The sequence below is a fragment of the Pseudorca crassidens genome, chromosome 3 (genome assembly GCF_039906515.1).
Source record: "Pseudorca crassidens isolate mPseCra1 chromosome 3, mPseCra1.hap1, whole genome shotgun sequence".
Lineage (NCBI taxonomy): Eukaryota > Metazoa > Chordata > Mammalia > Artiodactyla > Delphinidae > Pseudorca > Pseudorca crassidens.
In genome coordinates, this window is record NC_090298.1 from 159971261 (window position 1) to 159990233 (window position 18973).

At 54.5% G+C, this 18973-nt stretch overlaps 1 protein-coding gene across 11 annotated transcripts in view; it reads left to right on the top strand.

The window, feature by feature from the left end:
* Positions 1-107: 107 nt before the first annotated feature.
* The window catches only part of MYO9B (myosin IXB), a 90987-nt gene continuing 72121 nt past the window's right edge, over positions 108-18973 (top strand). For all 11 annotated transcript variants that reach the window (XM_067733139.1, XM_067733129.1, XM_067733132.1 and 8 more), the window contains exons 1-2: positions 108-201; positions 17390-18297. In XM_067733139.1, coding sequence (XP_067589240.1) covers positions 17446-18297 — 852 coding nt within the window. In that variant the 5' untranslated portion in view covers positions 108-201; positions 17390-17445. The remainder of the gene's footprint in view (positions 202-17389; positions 18298-18973) is intronic.

Here is an 18973-nt window from a genome sequence, read left to right on the forward strand (position 1 = left end):
AGTGATGGGCGGGGATTCGTGTTTCTCCGCCCCCTTGGCGGCCTGGCGTCACGCCCCCCGGACCCGCCCCTCCGGAACCCGGAAGCGGGAGCGCGCGGGGGAGCGGCGGGCGCGGTGGGGCGGAGCGCCCGAAGAGCAGCGGGCTGGCTGCCGGGCGGGGACCCGGGCCGGGACCGGCGGCGCGCGGCGGCCAAGGCCCAGGTGAGTGCCGGGCGGCCGCGGCTCGAGTGTTTGATCTCGAAGCTCGCATCGGCGGGCTGCCTTGTAGAGGGACGGGGCTAAGGGTTAGTTGCGGGGGGGGCGCGAAAGCAGGGGTCGAGGAGGCGGGAACGAGCTTGGGGGTCGTGGAGAGTTTGCAGGAGACGGAGTGGGAACGGGACGATGAAGGAGAAAGTTGATGTGATGAGCCTGGTGAGGGAGTTTTTGGGCGGGTGTGGAGGCAGATCTTGTGGCTTTGAGCAGCTTCTCTGAAGAGGACGTGGCTTAAGTGGTAGTTGGGGGGTCGCAGGAAACGGGGCTGGGAGGGGGAGAAGCAAGGAGGCGGGGTTGAGAGGCCCAGGCTGGGGGTTGAGAGGAGCAAGGCCGGTGGGGGAACAGCCAGGGTGCGATTGGGGGGAACGGTGCAGAACGGCCTGGGGGCGTCTGCCTACGGTGAAGAGGTAGAGGAATGGTGCCTGAGGGAGGGCAGCGCCTGGGACTCAGTGGGTGCTCAGTAAATGTGAGGGGCTCTGAACCCACTGGTGCGGTGGCCGGCCGAGTTGGTAAGAGGGGAAATGGGGGATGGGAGGGGAGGCAGAAGGGGGATGGAAGCCATGGCAAGAAGTGAGGTCTGGTCCAGGGAGAGCCTGGGGAGGAGGGGAGGAAAGGAAAGGACTAGAATGGCCCCGTTCAGACATTGGGGTGCAGACCATGGAGATTTGGGGCCCATCTTACCCTCTTGATTCATCTTATCCCTGACTTCACCCCCAACTGCTGGGGGCCCCGGCTAGTTTCAGCGCCTTCTGGGCGGTATTCAGGACTTGAAAACCCAACACTGTCCTCCTAAGAGCGGACTGGCTAGAGCCTGGGGGTTCTAGGGAGCAAGGAAGGAGCTCTTGGGCCCCCCCCACCCCAGCTATGGGGCCGGAACTGGGTTTCAGAGGGGGCGGGGGTGGGTGCGCACACAGCCGCATGTGCTAGGCTGTCACCACCTCCTCCGAGTTGCATCCTTGGACTTAAATGGGTAAAAAGACATACAGGAAATCTGTCCCCCGGTGGCTGTGAGCTCAGCCTGGGAGAGGCGCCTTGTAGGCCAGGAGTCTAAGGGAAAGCCTCTGCCACACCTCTTTGTCTGAGGTGGGAGCTGGTGGGGATATTGTGCCTTACAGTTGGAGGGTCCCAGCTGCTACCTTCCTGAGGTATGTTCTGGTCTTGGAGTCTCCAAACGCTTAAGGCATCCGGGAGCAGTGGAACGTGACATGGGCAGCTGGAAAGTTGTCTGATGGGCCTGGCTCTGGGGAGGGCCTTGCTCTAAACCGTTTTGATCAGCATTAATTTCTCTTCTTTCCCGACCCTGGGGATCCTTGTCTGGGGCCTGCTAGAAGGGCCAAGGAGCCTGGGTTTATAGTGCGTTCAGGACACGAGCCTGGATAGCTTGAATGTAAAGAGGGCCACAGAAAGATGACCACCTCGTTCACTTCCAGAATGTTCTGGCCCTTATGGAAGCTTCTGTAAGCGAGACTCTCAGCTGCGCTTGCCCCAGAACACATGATTAGAGCCCACAGTCATGCCTCATGCAGGTTCTGCGTATGGGCCTGCCCTGGCTGGGACACTCCCCCTCCCCCTCTCCCCCCCCCCCACCATGAACTGGATCAGAATCTTCTGGTTCCACAGCCCTGCTGTTGTCTCCTTCCTCCAGGAGCGTGGCCAGGCAGGCTCTCTTGGAGGGTCTTGTGTTGGGGGTCCTAATCTCTGTCAAGTCTCTTTGTCTGTTTCTTTACTTGCAAAATGAATGGATTGGCCTAATCAGTGTTCTGCAACTTTGAAACCCAGCCTTGGTGTCTCCAGCACACAGCCCTGTCTAGTTTTATGCAGCCCCCAACAGGTGAATCCCCACCATGGCGATCCCATTTTTGTTGGGCTTTCCGTCCTACAGTTTATATCTGAATATGATTATCTTACTGCTTCCTTATCTTCCACGTGGGAAATTGGAGTGCCAAATGTGCTTTTGCACATCATACCTGTTCCCAGGGTTTCAGCTGCATCCTTCTGGCTGGAAATCCCTGGGTGAGACCCTCCCTCAGGTCCAGGCCTGTGACTTGGTGAAGCAGGTGGGGACTTGGGAATCTCCCCATTCTGTTTCACTGTAGGATCCATCTTCTATCCCCAACAGAGGCTTGTTAACTCAAAGCTTCCCTTTCCTTGTCTCCCTGAAGTTGTGCGTTTTGGGTGGACCCAGAATTCAGTGAAGCAAGGGCTGATCATGCAAGGTGCTGTGGGCTGGGTCCCAGGGGCAGAGATGAGCCCTTGTGCCCTGGGGGAGGGACATTCTAGTGGGCCACCCTCCCCAGCAGGAATAATGGAGTTCAGAGTAGTTGATCAGTGCAGCAACAGAAGTGGCACAAGAAGTTGTGGGGACAGAATCAGGAACGACCAACACAAGCTTCAGGGCATGGGGGATTCCAGCAAGTTTCCTCAGGAGAGGTGGCTGGCCCTAAGCCAAGCCTTGAAGGATACAGAGGTGTTAAACCAAGTGGGGAAGAGGGAACCACATAAGCACGTCCATGTGCAGCTCTTTATTGAGCATCTTCTGTGATAGATGCTTTTATACCCAACTCTTTTATTCTGCCAACCAGCAGCAAGGGGATTGCAGTTCCTATTTTCTCGATATAGAAACTAGGCTCAGGCAGGTGACGACTTCAGAAATGGCTCGCTGTGCTTTCTAGAAGTACGGAGGATCATTAGTAACCTCACTTTGGCGAAGACCAAATTGCTAGAGCAGTTTCTCAACTGCAGCACCATTGACATCTGGGGCCGGGTCATTCTTTGCTGTGGGGCCACCCTGTGCATTACAGGATGTCGAGCAGCATCCCTGGCCTTCATACACGAGATGCCAATAGTACACACCCACCCCAAGTTGTGACAACCAAAAATGTCCCCAGACGTGGCTGTGTGTCCCCTGGGGGACAGGAGCACTGCTCTGTAGTAAAATCTGGTTCCCGCTCCAGGCCCACCATTGCCTCGGTGGGTCCTTGGTGTTTGCTGGGCTCCCAGCAAATGGCTACCAAGGGCAGGCGTGGGGAAAAGAGGCCAGCGATTGAATTCTGCCATCTGCTCGGTTCTTAATCTGGAGTCCTGATAAAAAGGAGCCACCACTGGGAATGGACCGAGGGGGAGTTAGAGAACGTGCCCCGAGAATGTGCAGCAGAGGAGGAAGAGGAGGTGAGCTGGGGCCGTCATCACGCGCTGGCACAGCAGATGCCATTGTCTGTCTCCTCTTTGTCTTCCCACTGACCTGGATTTCTGCAGGAACGGTCCTTGTCTCGGAACAAATTGTTGCTTTTCTTCCGAGATTAGAGGTATCAGGTTCTCCTCTCAAAGAGCTACTTTGGAGGTAGCCCCAGATCACTGTGGCTCTTGAAGCCACGTTATCTTCTCGCGTTTGCCCTCTTGGCTCCAGACGCCAGTCCGTCCTCAAGCACAGACTAAGTTTTGCTGTTCACGTGTCCTCCTCTGCTTGTTCCCCGACCATGACATTGCTGCTTTAACTCCAGGGGAGGAAACCGCACATTCTGGGGCCCTCTGACCCCTTCTGGATGCTGCCCTCCCCCCAGTCCCCATCCACCAGCCCTTTGTGCACCCAGCATCCCCAACCAACTGTGCCAGGCAGCCCCTGCTCGGCCTCCCCGCCGAGCAAGACAGGCCCTTCTCTCTGCCCTCGTCCCGGAGACGGACAGAACAAAGGGCTCTGTCTGAGCACCGCCGGGCCCCCGACAAGCCAGCGCACTGCCGGCCGAGGTGCAGAGCCCATCACTTCACCTCTTTGCTTTTTTTCATGTTGGCCTAGAAAGGGCCTTGGAGATGAGGCATGTCTCAAAAACTCAGCCGATGAGTTTGGGTTCTACTCATTTCCTCGTTGAGACTCTGAGCCCGGGCCCCGATGATAAATAAAGTAGTGATTCAAGGGCTCAGCCTGTGGCTTAGTCGGAGCAATGAATAAGCCGTCCTGGTCTGACTCATTCGTTTACATCCCAGTTCTGCCCCGTTTCTTAGGGTTGTGTGTGCGAGAGGGAAGCCAGCTCCAAGCATTTCATGACTGTCACTGCCGCGTGTGCAAGTTTCCTGGGACTGCCGTAGCAAAGTACCACAGGCTAGGTGGCTTAAGCAACAGAAATGTACTGTCTCATGGATCTGGGGGCCAGAAGTCCAAATCAGGGTGTGGGCAGTGTTGGTGCCTTCCAAAGGCCACGGGGGAAGGATGCATTCAGGCCTCCCTCCTTGGCTGGTCAATGGCTGTCTTCTCCCCGAGTCTTCACCCCTGTGTGAGTCTTTACCTTACTTCTGTGTGAGTCCGTGTCCGATTGTCGCTTTGGATCAGGGCCCACCCTAATGACCTCCTTTTGAATGAATCACCTCTTTAAAGGCCCTGTCTCCAAATACAGTCACATTCTCAGGTCCTGGGAAGTAGGACTTCAACATAATGAATTGGCGGGGTAGGGGGCGGGCACACAATTCAGGCTGTAACACTGCATAAGAGACAGATGTCATTTTTATTTAGTGAGGGAATTATCAATAAATAATGGTACTTAGAGAGAATAAGTTCGTTTAGTTTTGTCTCACTCATTTAAATAAACATTTTAGGGTAGGTAGGCAGGTTGGCCATGTCGACTTTGGAAGTGCCCTGTTAGGGAATTTTCCAGATCTTGCACAGGTCCTTATTCTTGGGGTGACAATAGAGAGGCAAGAACAGGACTCGGGAGGAGCAGACCTCATGGGACTTTACAAGGGGTGTGTTTAGAGCCAGGCCTGGGAGACAGTGTGTGCCCACCCAGGGGCCGGCCAAGATTTATAATTGGGGTGTACGGGGGTCCGTGTCCTCAGTATTGCCAGGGTCAAGAGGGGAGTCCAAAAACAACCCATTCATGGAACAAAGTGACTTTGGGACCGGCTGCTGCCACAGGTGATGAGACAAAAGAAGTTTCTGGAAAATCTGAAAGTCATTCCGCAAAAAAGCGTTAACAAGCCAGGTGCAGATTTGGCTCTCAGGGATACTGAGGGAGCGGGAATAGCCCTCGTCCCTCTGCTCAGAGCACAGATGTCCGGCCAGCAGTCATGTCCACGGAAGTCAGTTTATCAGCCCGGTGAGGGCCGTGAAGTACCTGGCACCAGCGAGCTTGGAACAGGAGCCTGGGCCTGGCTTGAGCTGGCTGATGGAGGGAGAGGAAGGCCCAAGAGCCCCGGCGTGGTCATCTGCCTGCAAGGCCGCTGCTACTGCTGCTGCTTCCTTGCAAACAGGACAGGGTCAGCATCAGGACCACCCGGGGCTTTGCCACGATCTTCCTACTCATCTCTCAGAGCCTCTCCGTCCCATTAGAGGGTGGACGGAACCTGGTGAGCCCAGAGGAGACTTTGAGATTTTGCTTCTCAGATCCTGGAGACGCACCTGGGGCTTTCATTTCCTGGCAAGCGTGCCAGGGTCCAAGGCCACTGCTTGGGAAGATCACCAAGAGTCCTTGGCTGTCACGCGGAGATGCTGTTTATCAGAACGCGTGACACAAAGGAAGTGTAGGAGCGTAGGCTGGCCCTTAGACCCTCAGGGGGCTGGTCCCTTTCCTCCTGGTGGTCTCGAGGGAGTCTGCCCCCTGGTTTAGCAGGGAGATGAGAGGATGAAGGTGGGGAAGCTAAGGAACAGGGTATCTGGAGTGGAAAAAGAGACTGGAACGGGGGCAGGTGGCCCTAGGCCCTAACAGCTGGGGCAGTCGCCCCACAAGGCCAGCTCCCTCTCTTGGTCCCTCCTTCTAAACGTTGTGTAGTCAGGTGAACGTGGGCTTGGAATCATGCTAACATCTTGTGTGCCTGTGAGGCCCTGGGGAGACCCTGAAGTGTGCAAACATTTTTCTTATTTATTGAAAGCATGCTTTCTCAGCCTTGGCATTGGTGACGTCTGGGGCTGGATCATGCTCTGTGGTGGAGACCGTCCTGTGCATTGTAGGGTGTTGAGTGGCGTCCCTGGCCTCCAGCCACCAGATGCCAGTAGCACCCGCCCCCCAAGTTGTCACAACCAAAACTGTCTCCATACGTTGCCAGGTGTCCCCTAGGAGAAGAGTCACACCCAGCCCCCGGTGACCGGGCTGGCACAGCAGCCTCCAGAGCCCTACCCGGGGATCTGAACTGCCTTTAAAAGCCAAGCGGCGTTCCCTTGTTCTCTGGGAGCTGCTCAATCTGGTCTCAGGCAGGGCTTTTGTGTGTTGTCGCCGCAGCTCTGCCCGTATAAGGTTCTCAAGGTGGCTTTCCACCAGGGCATGATGACAGGTAGACCGTGTCATTGGAGAGGAGGGTCCCAAAGGGTTCTCCTCTGCCCGCCCAGACCCACTTCCCAGGCTACTTTCCATGTCTTTATGAGCCTACCGGTCAACAGGGAAGGACCCGGAACCCAGCCCCCCACAGGGCCTTGCGGCTCTGCCTTCCCCTTGGAACCGGAACCTACCTGTGTCCCACAGGCCTGACCCGAATCACCATCAGTCCCCCCAACCCACACCTGCAGGAGCCGCCGGATACCTGCCCCCACCCCGGTCTGCCTGCCACACTAGGCTTGGCTAATTCCTTCCTGATGTCACTCATGTCTCGGTCCTCCCTGTCTCCAACTAGCCAGGGTTCCCCATCAGACTTGCATGAAAATCCGGACTCCTTCCCATGTTCACAAGGCCCTGTGGGATCTGACCTTCCTGACCTCGGCCCTTCCCCCTCCTGCCGGCCACACTGGTCCCCTTGTTCTGAGGCCAGCCCCAGCTGCCCCTGCCCATGGCGCTCACCGCCCTCGCCTGGGCCGCCATCGCCAAGCTCAGCCCATCCATCCTGTCTCACTGCGCAGGCCTTGGCAACTATCTCCTCTGAGCGCCTCCTTGCCTCCTGGTTAATCCGAAGTGACCACCCTGCTCTGGTCAGTTTCTGTCCCCATGACGGCGCTGCTGACGTCCAGGGCCAGATCATTCTCTGCTGTGGGGGCCTGTCCTGCACATTGTAGGGTGTTGAGCGGCATCCCTGGCCTCCACCCACCAGATGCCAGAAGTACCTCCCCTCCCCCCCCAGTGGTGACAACCAAATATGTCTCCAGCCATTGCTAACTGTCCCATGGGGTAGGGCAGAATTGCCTGCCGCAATTCCCACCCCGTTGAAAGCTGCTGCACGAACACACTGCATTTTTCCTGTCCAAAGCACTATTGCTGTTGGAAATGCCTCTTCTCTGGTGGGTTGATTTGTCTAGTTCCCTGAAGGCCAGACACTGCCACATTCTTACTCTATTTTGCTGCCAGCCTGGCCTGGCCCAGGGTGGGGTGTGGGCAGTGGAGAAACATTTGTTGACTGGACAGACTTTGAAAGAAGACAGCCTCGTTGGGGACATAGCCACAGACCCCAAGGAGAGGGATCAGCCTCAGGGACAGGTGAATGGACCAGGCTGCCCCAGCACTTGCCTGGAGGAAGAGCCTTCTCTAGGACTCAGACCGGTTGGGCCAGACTAGAAGGCCTAGGGGGACGAATTAGGGAAGTAAGGGACAGTCATGAGAGGGTGTTTGGGATGGGCTTCTCCAGGGATATTTAAGTAAGGCAAAAGAGAGGTGGTGGCCGTTCCTGACCATGGCCTCCATCAGAGCATCCAGTATCTTCTGCAGCAGACCCCTGGATTCATGTCCTGGGGCTGCCGTAAATTGGTACCACAAACTCAGTGGCTTAAACGATAGAAATGGATTCCCTTGCAGCTCTGGAGGCCAGAAGTCCCAAACCAAGGCATCAGCAGGGCCGTGACTCTCCAGAGACTCCGGGGGGAGACCCTTCCTTGCCCCTTCCAGCTTCTGGGGGCTCTGGACGTTCCGTGGCCTATGGCCGCATCCCCCCCTCACCCAACCTAAAGCCTAAACTGTTCTCCAGCTCTGAGCTGCCAAGACTGAGAAACATACTTCTTTTGTAGCTATTTCTCAGCATGTCCATCTTTCCAATAACTTCACGTGATCATTTCCTAAAACAATCCCAACAGGCTCAAGGAAACACGTGTGGAAAAGTGGAAACGCGCTGACTTCTAAACGGTGTTTCCTAACTGACTCTGCTGTAACGCCGGCCCTCTCCTTTTAACTTGAGGATGATTTCATCCAATAAACATGTGGCTTCAAATTATGGCCTTATATAAACGAAGCGGCTATGCTACACTTTTTGGAGGCCCCCGTCCTCCTTATTTTCCAGCCAATTCCAACTCATTCGCCAAGCTGATCGGCAGAACCTCACTTTTTCACGCATCAGACCTTGGCCGGGCCTTGAGAGCGGCTCATTCACATTTGTCCACTCATCCCGAGGGCCGAATTTTTGGTGGCCTCCCCCTCTTCCCTGTGCCTCCTTTCTCTGAGAGCATGAGACAAAGGCCCTGAACTGAGGCTCACATCCCCTCCAAGCGCTGAAAGGACACCAGTATGGCGTTTGCAAAAAAGCCTTTTTAGTTTTTCAACGTTCAGGTTTCTCAGCGGGAATTCATTTTATCGTGCGCAGAAGATTGGCCATTAGTAACATTGAGATTCACAGTGATGTGCAGCCACCACCTCTGTCTAGTTCCGGAACATTTCCGTCACCCCAAAAGGAAACCCTGTCCCCATCAGCAGTCTCTCCCATTCCCCTCCCCCAGGCCCTGGCAACCACTCATCTGCCTTCTGTCTCTGTGGATTTGCTTATTCTGGACGTTTCACGTCCATGGGATCATACTTGGTACCTGGCTTCTTTCACTCAGCATGATGTTTTGGAGGTTCATCCACGTTGTAGGGTGTGTCAGCACTTCATTCCTTTTTATGGATGAGTAATATTCCCCTGGGTGGGTGGACCCTATTTTGTTTATCCACTCATCCTTTTTTTTCTGGCTGTTCCGGGTCTTAGTGGCGGCACTCGGGATCTTTGTTGCCACGTGCAGGATCTTCTTGGCGGCATGTGGGATCTCTTGGTTGCACCATGTGAACTCTTAGTTGCAGCACGCATGTGGGCTCTAGCTCCCTGACCAGGGATCGAACCCGGGCCCCCTGCATTGGGAGCTCGGGGTCTTAGCCACTGGACCAGCAGGGAAGTCCCATATCCACTCATCCTTTGATGGGCACTTCCCTTCCACCTTTTTGGCTCTTTCATACAGGAATTTTATAGTCTGACAGATTGGTTTCCATTTTGTGATGAGGGCATAGTTCTCCGATGAGTTCCAGGTAGACGGATCCTATCAGTTTAGGGACGGGTTTTGCTTCCTGTTCACATCGCGTGTGCTTCTGTGAGCATTAGTCAGAAGGCAGAACAGGCATTTTAACTTCGGGGCATTTGAAGAGGCGGTTTGGCTCAAAGACAGACACACGGCTTTTCAGGACCTGCTGCCCCCAACACACGGCCGCAGCGTGCAATTGCCACTTCGCCGAGCTATGCCCCCTGGGGACCCAGGGCCCCCAGTTCCTCAGTCCCAGACCTGCTTCCTTTCATTCCAGACACAGTCTGGGGATTCTTGGGGTGCAGGTTTCACATCCACTTGTAGAAAGTACCTTAAGCCACAACGTGACTGGCTTCCAGGTCTCAGACTCTGTTAAGACTCCGTGAGGAAGACGTGCTTAGAAGCCAGAGAAAACATCTGAGCTCCTCCGAGAAAGATGTCACTGTTTAAGGGCATCCCCTGAAGCTGTGGTAATCACAGTATGGCTCCACGCACATATCAACAGCCCAGAGGCAGACCCGCGTGTGTAACATAACTTAACGTGTGATCTTTAACAAAGGAGCCTCCCTGGTCTGGGGAGAGACAGATTCTTTAAGAAAAAGCATTAAAACAATTGCTTCACTCTTTGGAGACCATCTGGATTTTCCTTGCACTTCCCACACTGTACCGGGTTGACTGGTGTCCCCCAAAATTCATTCCATCCGGAACCTCAGAATGTGACCTTGATTAGAAATAAGGCATCTGCGGATGTTAAGATCTCAAGGTGGCTTCATCCTGAATCCAATAACTGGTGTCTTTATAAGACGAGAGGAGGACACAGAGACAGAGAAGGCCTCCATGTGATGTTGGGCCAGCAAATCGGAGTAATGCACCTACAAACCAAGGGTCACCGGAAGCCAGGAGAGTCATGGGATGGTTTCATCCTCAGAGCCTCCGGAAGGAGCCAGCCCTGCCCACACCTTGATTTTGGACTCATCCAGAAATGCAAGACAGTACATTTCTCTTGTTTTAAGCCACCTGGTTTATAGTACTCTGTCACAGCAGCCCTAGGAAACTCTTACACCCTCCAGTATAATTTCCAGATGGATAAAGACTGAAATGTAAAGAGTAAGTCCAGGGAGGGAGAGGAATACAGAGTGTGGTTCCATGCTCCCCAGCTCTGGGAGGGGAATGTGCGATAGACATCATGAAAGAAATGACCCACAGATCTGACTGCCTGGAAAATGTAGTATTTGTATCAAAAAACACCATACGCAAAAGTAAATCTGTATGAATTAGATTCATCAGACGTCGCAAAGAGTTAATACCATTCCTATACAAAGAGCGCCTCCAAATCAATGAGCTAGGTAGGCATGGTTCAGTGGGAGAAAAAGGGCAACGGATATGAACAGCTTCCAGAAACAGAAAAATCGTTACTGAATACAGTGAATTGTCAAAAAACCCAGCCTGACAGGATTATAAGTGACAAAATGCTCTTTTGTGCCCACTGATGGCCATGGGTTGAGAAAAATATTGATCCTCGGTGCCAGTGAGGATGCTTTGAGGCAGCACTTCTCAGGCTGCTCCGGGCAGACCTCTCACTTGGGTGGGCCTCTCCGGAAGTCACTTTGGCAGAGGGGTCAGGGGCCTTCGTAGTGAGGATGTAGAGCGGATCACATCAGCCCAGTGTTCAGGTTCAGGTGGTGCCACGTGTGGAATGAGGAGTCTCTGGGTCTAAGAGGGCGCATCCGCATTGGGAACAGAGCTGCCTGGGATCTGGCTGAGGGGTCCGAGGGGCATTCCAACCTGAGGACGAGGACAGGGGACACGGATGGCACTGGAAGGAGGCAGCAGTGTGGGGCCGGCCCCCGTCTGAGATGCAGGGGAGGGAAGGGGAGGGCAGGGTGCCAGACCCGTGGTGATGGCCTGGTCGGTGTCTCATGGGAATGCAGCCCGGGCTGGGGGAAGCAGACTTCCCCCTGTGGGTTGGAGGCTTTGGGCAGCTTCTCCGTGGCTGGAGGGGGCCTGCAAGCCTGGGCCTGGCTGGGTGGGGAACAGCCAGAGTACGTCCAAGAACTGCTCCCTGCAGCAGCCAGTCTACCAGCGGGGGGCTGTGCTATATGGGCCTTGATGGCCAGGGGCTGAGCGCTGGCCAGAGGGCATCCCCGAGGGGCCCTGTGTTGGGACACTCACACCTAGACCAATGCTTCCAGGCGCTGCCCTGCAATGGCCCAGAGGATGGAGACAAGGGTCCCTCAGAGGCCCTCCTGACCTCCTGGTGAGAAGAGAAGGCTGTTCTAGGGACAGCAGACAGGATGTGGTCAGTGGGAGGAGCAGGGAGCAAACCCCCTGGGTGTTTGGGGCTGGAGGTGGGGTGGGCGTCCCTGGGCACGAGCTTAGCCCCTGATGGGGGAGTGCAACAGAGTGGATGGGCTCCAGGGGCAGGTCCAGGTGACACCTGATCCCCACGGCTGCAGAGCAAGTGAGCAGGACCAGGAAAGGCATGATTGGCAGGAGCTGGGTGGCATCTCTGGAGAGGGGAGCAGTGGTTTCTACTGCATGGGGGCATAGCGGACCGAGGGACGGCTGCGAGCAGGAAGGACCAGCTCCAGGCTGCGTGGAAGCTAGGAGGGAACTCGACCCTGGGCTGGAGAAGGATTTACTAGTGTCTCTGGTGTTCAGGCCCATGAGCTATTTCAGTGGGAGGGTGGGAGGGTCCCCCCCCCCCGGGAAGGGGGAAAAGGGAGCCGCTCTGAGAGGAGAGTGCAGGCTCCCTGGGGAGCAGGACCTGGTGAGGCTGGCTGGGCGTGGGGAGGGCCCCACGGGCAGGTGCAGGGGTGGAGTTTCCCAGGATGCAGATGTGGTGGGCCTACGTGGGCTATGATGGCTGGAGGGGCAGCTGCTGCAGGGTGGGTCAGGTGGGCCCTGCGGGGACTCCTGTGAGGGCCCCCAGCTGGTGTCCACCCTGCCCCACCCCTTCTCTTTGGCCGGCCCAGTCAGCAGACCCCTTGAGCAAGGCTTATCTATTAGTACTTCCTCCTGGCCTGGGGGTGGGGTGTGCACTGGCTGGACCTGTGACTGCCCCCATGGCCCCCAGTCTCAAGAGTATGGAGTCCCCTGCTCCTCCCACCAAGGGGCCCAGAGCTGTAAAAGTCCCCCGTGGGCTCCGAGGCTGCCTCATGATCAGCGAGCCCTGGAGGATGTGGGGCAGCACAGAGCTCAGCGGGCCATACAGCCTTCAGCCTGTCCCAGCGTCAACCAGACCCTTGTCAGGGCAGGTGACAGAGGCTCCCTTGAGCAAGATCACGTGGTTGGGCCCTGATGGCTTCTCGCTCAGCCAGCTCGGTGTCTGCTGGGAGGAGAAAGCAGGTGCATCCCTGTGACCTTTGTGCTGCCTGCATCCAGGCAGCTTGGGCGTGAGACCATCCAAAACCCCTGGTCCTTGAGCTGGAACGTGCCCCCAGAAGTTGTGGCGCTCGTGAGCCGTGTCTCCACGAGTGCGTGTCACAGAGGTTCAGGCTCTGCCTGAAGCCCTGGGTCTGCGCGCGCGTGTGTGTGTGTGTGCACGCCTGTGAGTGTGGGTGTGTTCAAATGAAATTCTGTTTGTGCATGTGTGTCCATGTTTGTGTGTGTGCATGTGTGAGCACGGTCGTGTGAGAGTGTGCATTCAATCACGCGTGTCTGTGTCTGCACGTGTGCTCACATTCGTACATGTATGTTCACAAGCTCACACGTGCATTCATGTGGCCCTGATTAAGGTGCAGATCTACAGTTTGGGCTCCTGCCTCTCTCACCAGGCTTGGAAGCGCATAAACTACCCACCCTCCACAGCCTTGTGGGGCTGCCCAGGAACGTCCTGCAGTTAGCTCTCATAGTTTCCGGGGGACGGTCAGGTGGGCAGCACCACCTGGCACCTCTGAACACAGACAAGTTCATAGGTTCCCAGCCGTTTCCTTGCAGTGGCATCCGAGGAACTCGGTGGCTGGGTCTCGAGGATTGGGCATTTTGAAAAGAAAGCAAGAGGTATTTAAAAGTTGCACTCCTGGGCTTCCCTGGAGGTGCAGTGGTTGAGAGTCCGCCTGCCGATGCAGGGGACGCCCCAGTCCGGGAAGATCCCACATGCCGCGGAGCGACTGGGCCCGTGAGCCATGGCCGCTGAGCCTGCGCGTCCGGAGCCTGTGCTCCACAACGGGAGAGGCCACAACAGTGAGAGGCCCGCGTACCGCAAAAAAAAAAAAAAAAAGTTGCACTCCTGGGGAATTCGGTCCTTTCATAATCCACATGCTTTGTTTTAAACAGCTTTATTGGGTGTAATCAGTACGCTATAAATGGCGCTTATTTGAAGTGTGTGATTGGGTGAGTTGTGACACATGCAAGCGCCCAGGAGCCCACGACCACGATCAAGATAGTGAGCACATCCATCACCCCAAAAATCTCCCTGACCCCTTTGTCCTCCCGCCCTGTCCCCCTCCTCCAAGCGGCCAACAATCAGTTTTCTGTCTCTAATTAATTTACACTTTTTAGAAATTTACGTACAGTTGACCCTTGAACAACACAGGGGTTGAGGACGCTGCCCTTCATATACAAAATCAAAATATTCAAAAATCCATGTATAAGGACTTCCCTGGTGGTCCAGCAGTTAAGACTCCATGCTCCCATTGCAGGGGGCCCGGGATCGATCCCTGGTCAGGGAACTAGATCCTGCGTGCCAACTAAGAGCCCGCATGCCGCAACTAAAAAAGATCCCACAGCCGCAATTGGAAAAAAAAAAAAAAAAAGATCCTGTGTGCAGCAGCTAAGACCAGTCGCAGCCAAATAAATAAATATTAAAAAAAAAAATCCATGTATAACTTTGCAGTTGGCTCTCCATATCTGTGGCTCTCCATCCTGGGCTTCAACCAACCACAGATTATGTAGTACTAAAGTACATATTTAGTGAAAAAAATCTGCATATAAGTGAACCCACAGAATTCAAACCCATGTTGTTCAAGGGTCACCTGTATGTGGAATCATATAATATGTACTCTTGAGAATTTTATTGAGATGAAATTTGTATAATATTAAATTACCCACTTAAAGTGAACAATTCAATAATATTTAGCATATTTGTAGTGTTTTGCAAGCATCACCTCTATCTAGCTCCAGAACTTTTCCATCACCCCAAAAGGAAACCCTGTGTCCATCAGGAGTCTCTCCCCATTCCCCCGCCTCTTCACTTCCCAGACCCTGGGAACCACTGGTCTACTTTCTATTTCTATGGATTTGCCTGTCCTGGACGTTTCATATAAATGGGCTCATACAACATGTGGCCTTTGGTCTCTGTCTTCTTTCATTCAGCATAATGTTTTCAGAGTTCATCCACATTGTAGCATGAATCAGTAACATTCCATTGTGTAGATGGACCACATTCTGTTCATCCATTCATCAGCTGATGGAAATTTGGGTTGTTTCCACCTTTTGGCTATTGTGAATAGGGTTGCTGTGAACGTGTGTGTCCAAGTATCTGTTTGAATCCCTGTCTTTAAGTCTTTTGGGTCCATACCTAGGAGTGGAATTGATGGGTCTATAGGTACTCCTTTTCGTCTTCTGTCTTTCACTCAGCACACAGATTCTGAGATTGTTCCATGTTGTTCCATGCTGTTGTGACGTTTGTGTTGTGTCCCTTCTCACAGCTGAGTCATGTTCCATTGTATGGCGGCTTATTCGTCCATTCACCGGTTTGTGTACGTTCAGTTTGTTTCTAGTCTGGGACTTTTAGAAACAATGCCATTAAGAACATTCATGTAGGAACTTCCCTGGTGGTGCAGTGGTTAAGAATCCGTCTGCCAATGCAGGGGACACGGGTTCAAGCCCTGGTCCAGGAAGATCCCAGGTGCCGCAGACCAACTGAGCCTGTGTACCGTAACTACTGAGCCTGCGCTCTAGAGGCCGTGAGCCACAACTACTGAAGCCTGCGCGCCTAGAGCCCGTGCTCCACAACAAGAGAAGCCACCACAATGAGAAGCCCGCACACTGCAACAAAGAGTAGCCCCCTCTCACCGCAACTAGAGAAAGCCCGCGTGCAGCAACAAAGACCCAACACAGCCATAAATTAATTAATTATAGAAAAAAAGAACATTCATGTACAATCTCTGTATGAACATCTGCTTCATTTCTCTTAAGTCCTAGGAGTGGGTCACATGCTAGGCATATAATTAACTTTTAAAGAAACTGCCGGAGTGTTTCCAGAGCAGATGAGCCCCACTGTTTCATAGAATTTTTCTGCAGGATACTGTGGCTTTTTGAAAAAAGACACTTATCAACGTTCACATCCATTTATCTGCTAATTCTACATGAGTGAACTGATCCCAAGGAAATGCTCAGACTTGGACATGAAGATGTGCATCCAAGGACTCAGAAATCATGTTTCAAAGCGTATTTCATGGCACGGAGAAATGTTCATCTGTACCAACATACCACATTAAGAGCAATTCAGATTTTATTAAAACATGTAACATCTATTAAACTGGAAAGAAATATACCAAAGTTACTTAATAATTTGGAGGAAAGTTTAGAAAATTAAATACTCCCGTCTCCCCTAACCTTCGTACCTGTTGCCACTACCTACCTACCTGTTTGTAGCAGCTTCATAATGTCTGGTTTTGTTCAGCCTCACCCATCCCCCACCCTCCAAACACTGCTGTGGGACTCAGTTTCCCAGAACCCAGATCATCTCAGCCTCTGAGTCATGCTTCTGTCCAGGGCAGAGGTCTGCATACTGTTTCTATAAAAGACTGGAAAATAAGTACGTTCAACTTTCCAGGTCTTAAGGTTACTAATCTGTGTTGTGACTATTCACTTATGCTGATATAACGAAGACAGCTGTGGACAGTATGTACATGAATGGGCAGAGCTTCGTTGTGAACTCCTCTTCATCCCTCAGAACCCCTCTTAGATGTTACCGTTCCCCTAAAGCCTTCTCTGGCTCTTGGGAACAGTAACTTCTCACGCTCATGGTTGATATTCTCTCACATTTGTTTGCATATTAGCTTCTCCCGCTGGGCTTTGAGCCAAGGTCTCGTTCATCTTTTTATCTTCAGTCACGCTTGGGTGGTACACAGTGGGCCCCCACGTGACCCACACTGCCTTTCTGCCTTTTGCTCCAAGACACAAAATGAGCTGTTGCCAGGACTGGCTGCCTTTTCTCTCTTTCTCGAAATGTCTTTAGGAGCAAATGCATTTTGTCCAGGGAACCCTGTTGCATTGAGTCATCATGTCTCCGCAGTTTCCTCTGCCTGGGATGACTCCTTGGTCTTTCCTTGTTGCTCATGACCTTCACAGTCTTGGGGAGGACTGCCGGGCATCCCACAGGATGCCCCCAATTTGGGGCTGATGTTCTTGTCGTGATTGGAATGGGGTTGTGGGTTCTGGAAGCAAATGCACTCTGAGCAGTTCTCTCGAGCGAGTTTTTGGGGGCCCTCCCTGAGTTCATCCTCCTCAGTGGGGTTTCAGGTGCCCGGGGGTTTCAAGGTCCCTGAGTTTCGGGGCAGGTTCAGTCTTGCTCATCCCAACCTTCCTCTCGCAACCTTCCTCATGTGTTTTGGGGACATAACCAAGGCCCATGGGGCCGCGTCTTCATCCACTTAGGGATCTGCCAGGGGAGGTTTTGTCAAGAGAGGAGAGTCCAGGAAGGGCTGAGCTCTGAGATGGTTGTGGCCATTGGACTTGAGGGTTGAGAGGCTGGTGGGGAGGGACGGGGCCTGGGACGGAGCAGACTCCAGGGGAAGGGTTTGATCTTGGCAGGAGGGGCCTGGCGACGTCGCTCTGCAGGAGCCACAGACCTTAGGTGAGTGTCACGTTTAAGGACAGATAAGGCTCTTCGGCCCTTCTGGCTTTTCAAGAGAGCCCACGGAGTCAGGCCATGGGCCTGAGGCTGTCTGTCCAGAGGTGAATGTCAGTGTCCCCCCACCCCCACCTCCGCCCTTCTGATTTTGCCACCCTCTTCCCTTCCAGCTCCAGGACGCGCGCCCCGAGCCCGGGAGGCATGCTGAGGCCAGGCCGCCGGCAGGATGAGTGTGAAAGAGGCGGGCAGCTCCGGCCACCGGGGGCAGGCGGCCTACCACCTGCACATCTACCCGCAGCTGGCCACCAGCGAGAGCCAGACCCCGTGCCAGGCCTCGTGCCGCGTGACAGCCACCAAGGACAGCACCACATCCGACGTCATCCAGGACGCCATCACCAGCCTGCAGCTGGACGGCAGCAAGCGCTACGTGCTGGTGGAGGTCAAGGAGACGGGCGGGGAGGAGTGGGTGCTGGATGCCAACGACTCGCCTGTGCACCGTGTGCTGCTGTGGCCACGGCGGGCGCAGGACGAGCACCCCCAGGAGGACGGCTACTACTTCCTGCTGCAGGAGCGCAACGCAGACGGGACCATCAAGTACGTGCACATGCAGCTCGTGTCCCAGGCCACGGCCACCCGGCGCCTGGTGGAGCGTGGCCTCCTGCCTCGGCCGCAGGCGGACTTTGATGACCTGTGCAACCTCCCTGAACTGACCGAGGAGAACCTCCTGAAGAACCTCAAACACCGCTTCCTGCAGCAGAAGATCTACACGTATGCCGGGAGCATCCTCGTGGCCGTCAACCCCTTCAAGTTCCTCCCCATCTACAACCCCAAGTACGTGAAGATGTACGAGAACCAGCAGCTGGGCAAGCTGGAGCCACACGTGTTCGCGCTGGCCGACGTCGCCTACTACGCCATGCTCCGGAAGCACGTCAACCAGTGCATCGTCATCTCAGGCGAGAGCGGCTCCGGCAAGACGCAGAGCACCAACTTCCTGATCCACTGCCTCACCGCCCTGAGCCAGAAGGGCTACGCCAGCGGCGTCGAGAGGACCATCCTCGGTGCTGGTCCGGTGCTGGAGGTGAGCGGGACTGCTCGGCGGAGGGGCCTCCACGCCTGGGTTTGGTTATCGTTCAGATGACGGCCGTGGAGGAAACAGTTATACTCACGTTTTCCAGAAACAGGAGGCTTGGCATTCCATGCAGGGCCCCACAGGGAGGCACCAGGGCTCAGCAGGAGCCAGGGGAGGGTGTAGGCAGGAGTCTGTCGTGGTTTTCACGGGAAGGGTCCGGAGAGGCAGGGTAAGCAGGCTTAGGGTGCCTAGTTTGAATAATTTCAGAGTTTGGGAGCATAAAGGCTGCCCTGGTTGTCTGGTACTTGGCCCTGGGGTAATCAGGGCAGGGAGAGAGTAGCCCTGAGTGTGAGAACGTGATAATGGTGGGGGGCGGTGTAGGCTCTGAAATGGTTGGTTTGTATTCGGAAGGCGTGTTTGTAGGAGAGTCCTTTGCTTTCTCTAGGACTTGGCCAGCCCTGGCGGGGGCAGTCCCTCCAGGGTCAGCCAGGCCTCAGGTGTCAAAACATCAGAATAGAGAAAATAACAAGGCCTGATCAATGCCTTGATGTCCTCTTAACGTACTCCCAACATCTGGAGGTGCGGCAGTCTGCACTCCGGGTCCCAGAAAGAAAAGGATGGCGTGTCCAAACTGAATAGTTCATGGTGAGGTGTTTCTGGCAGGGAGTGGGACCGTGGGGTAGAA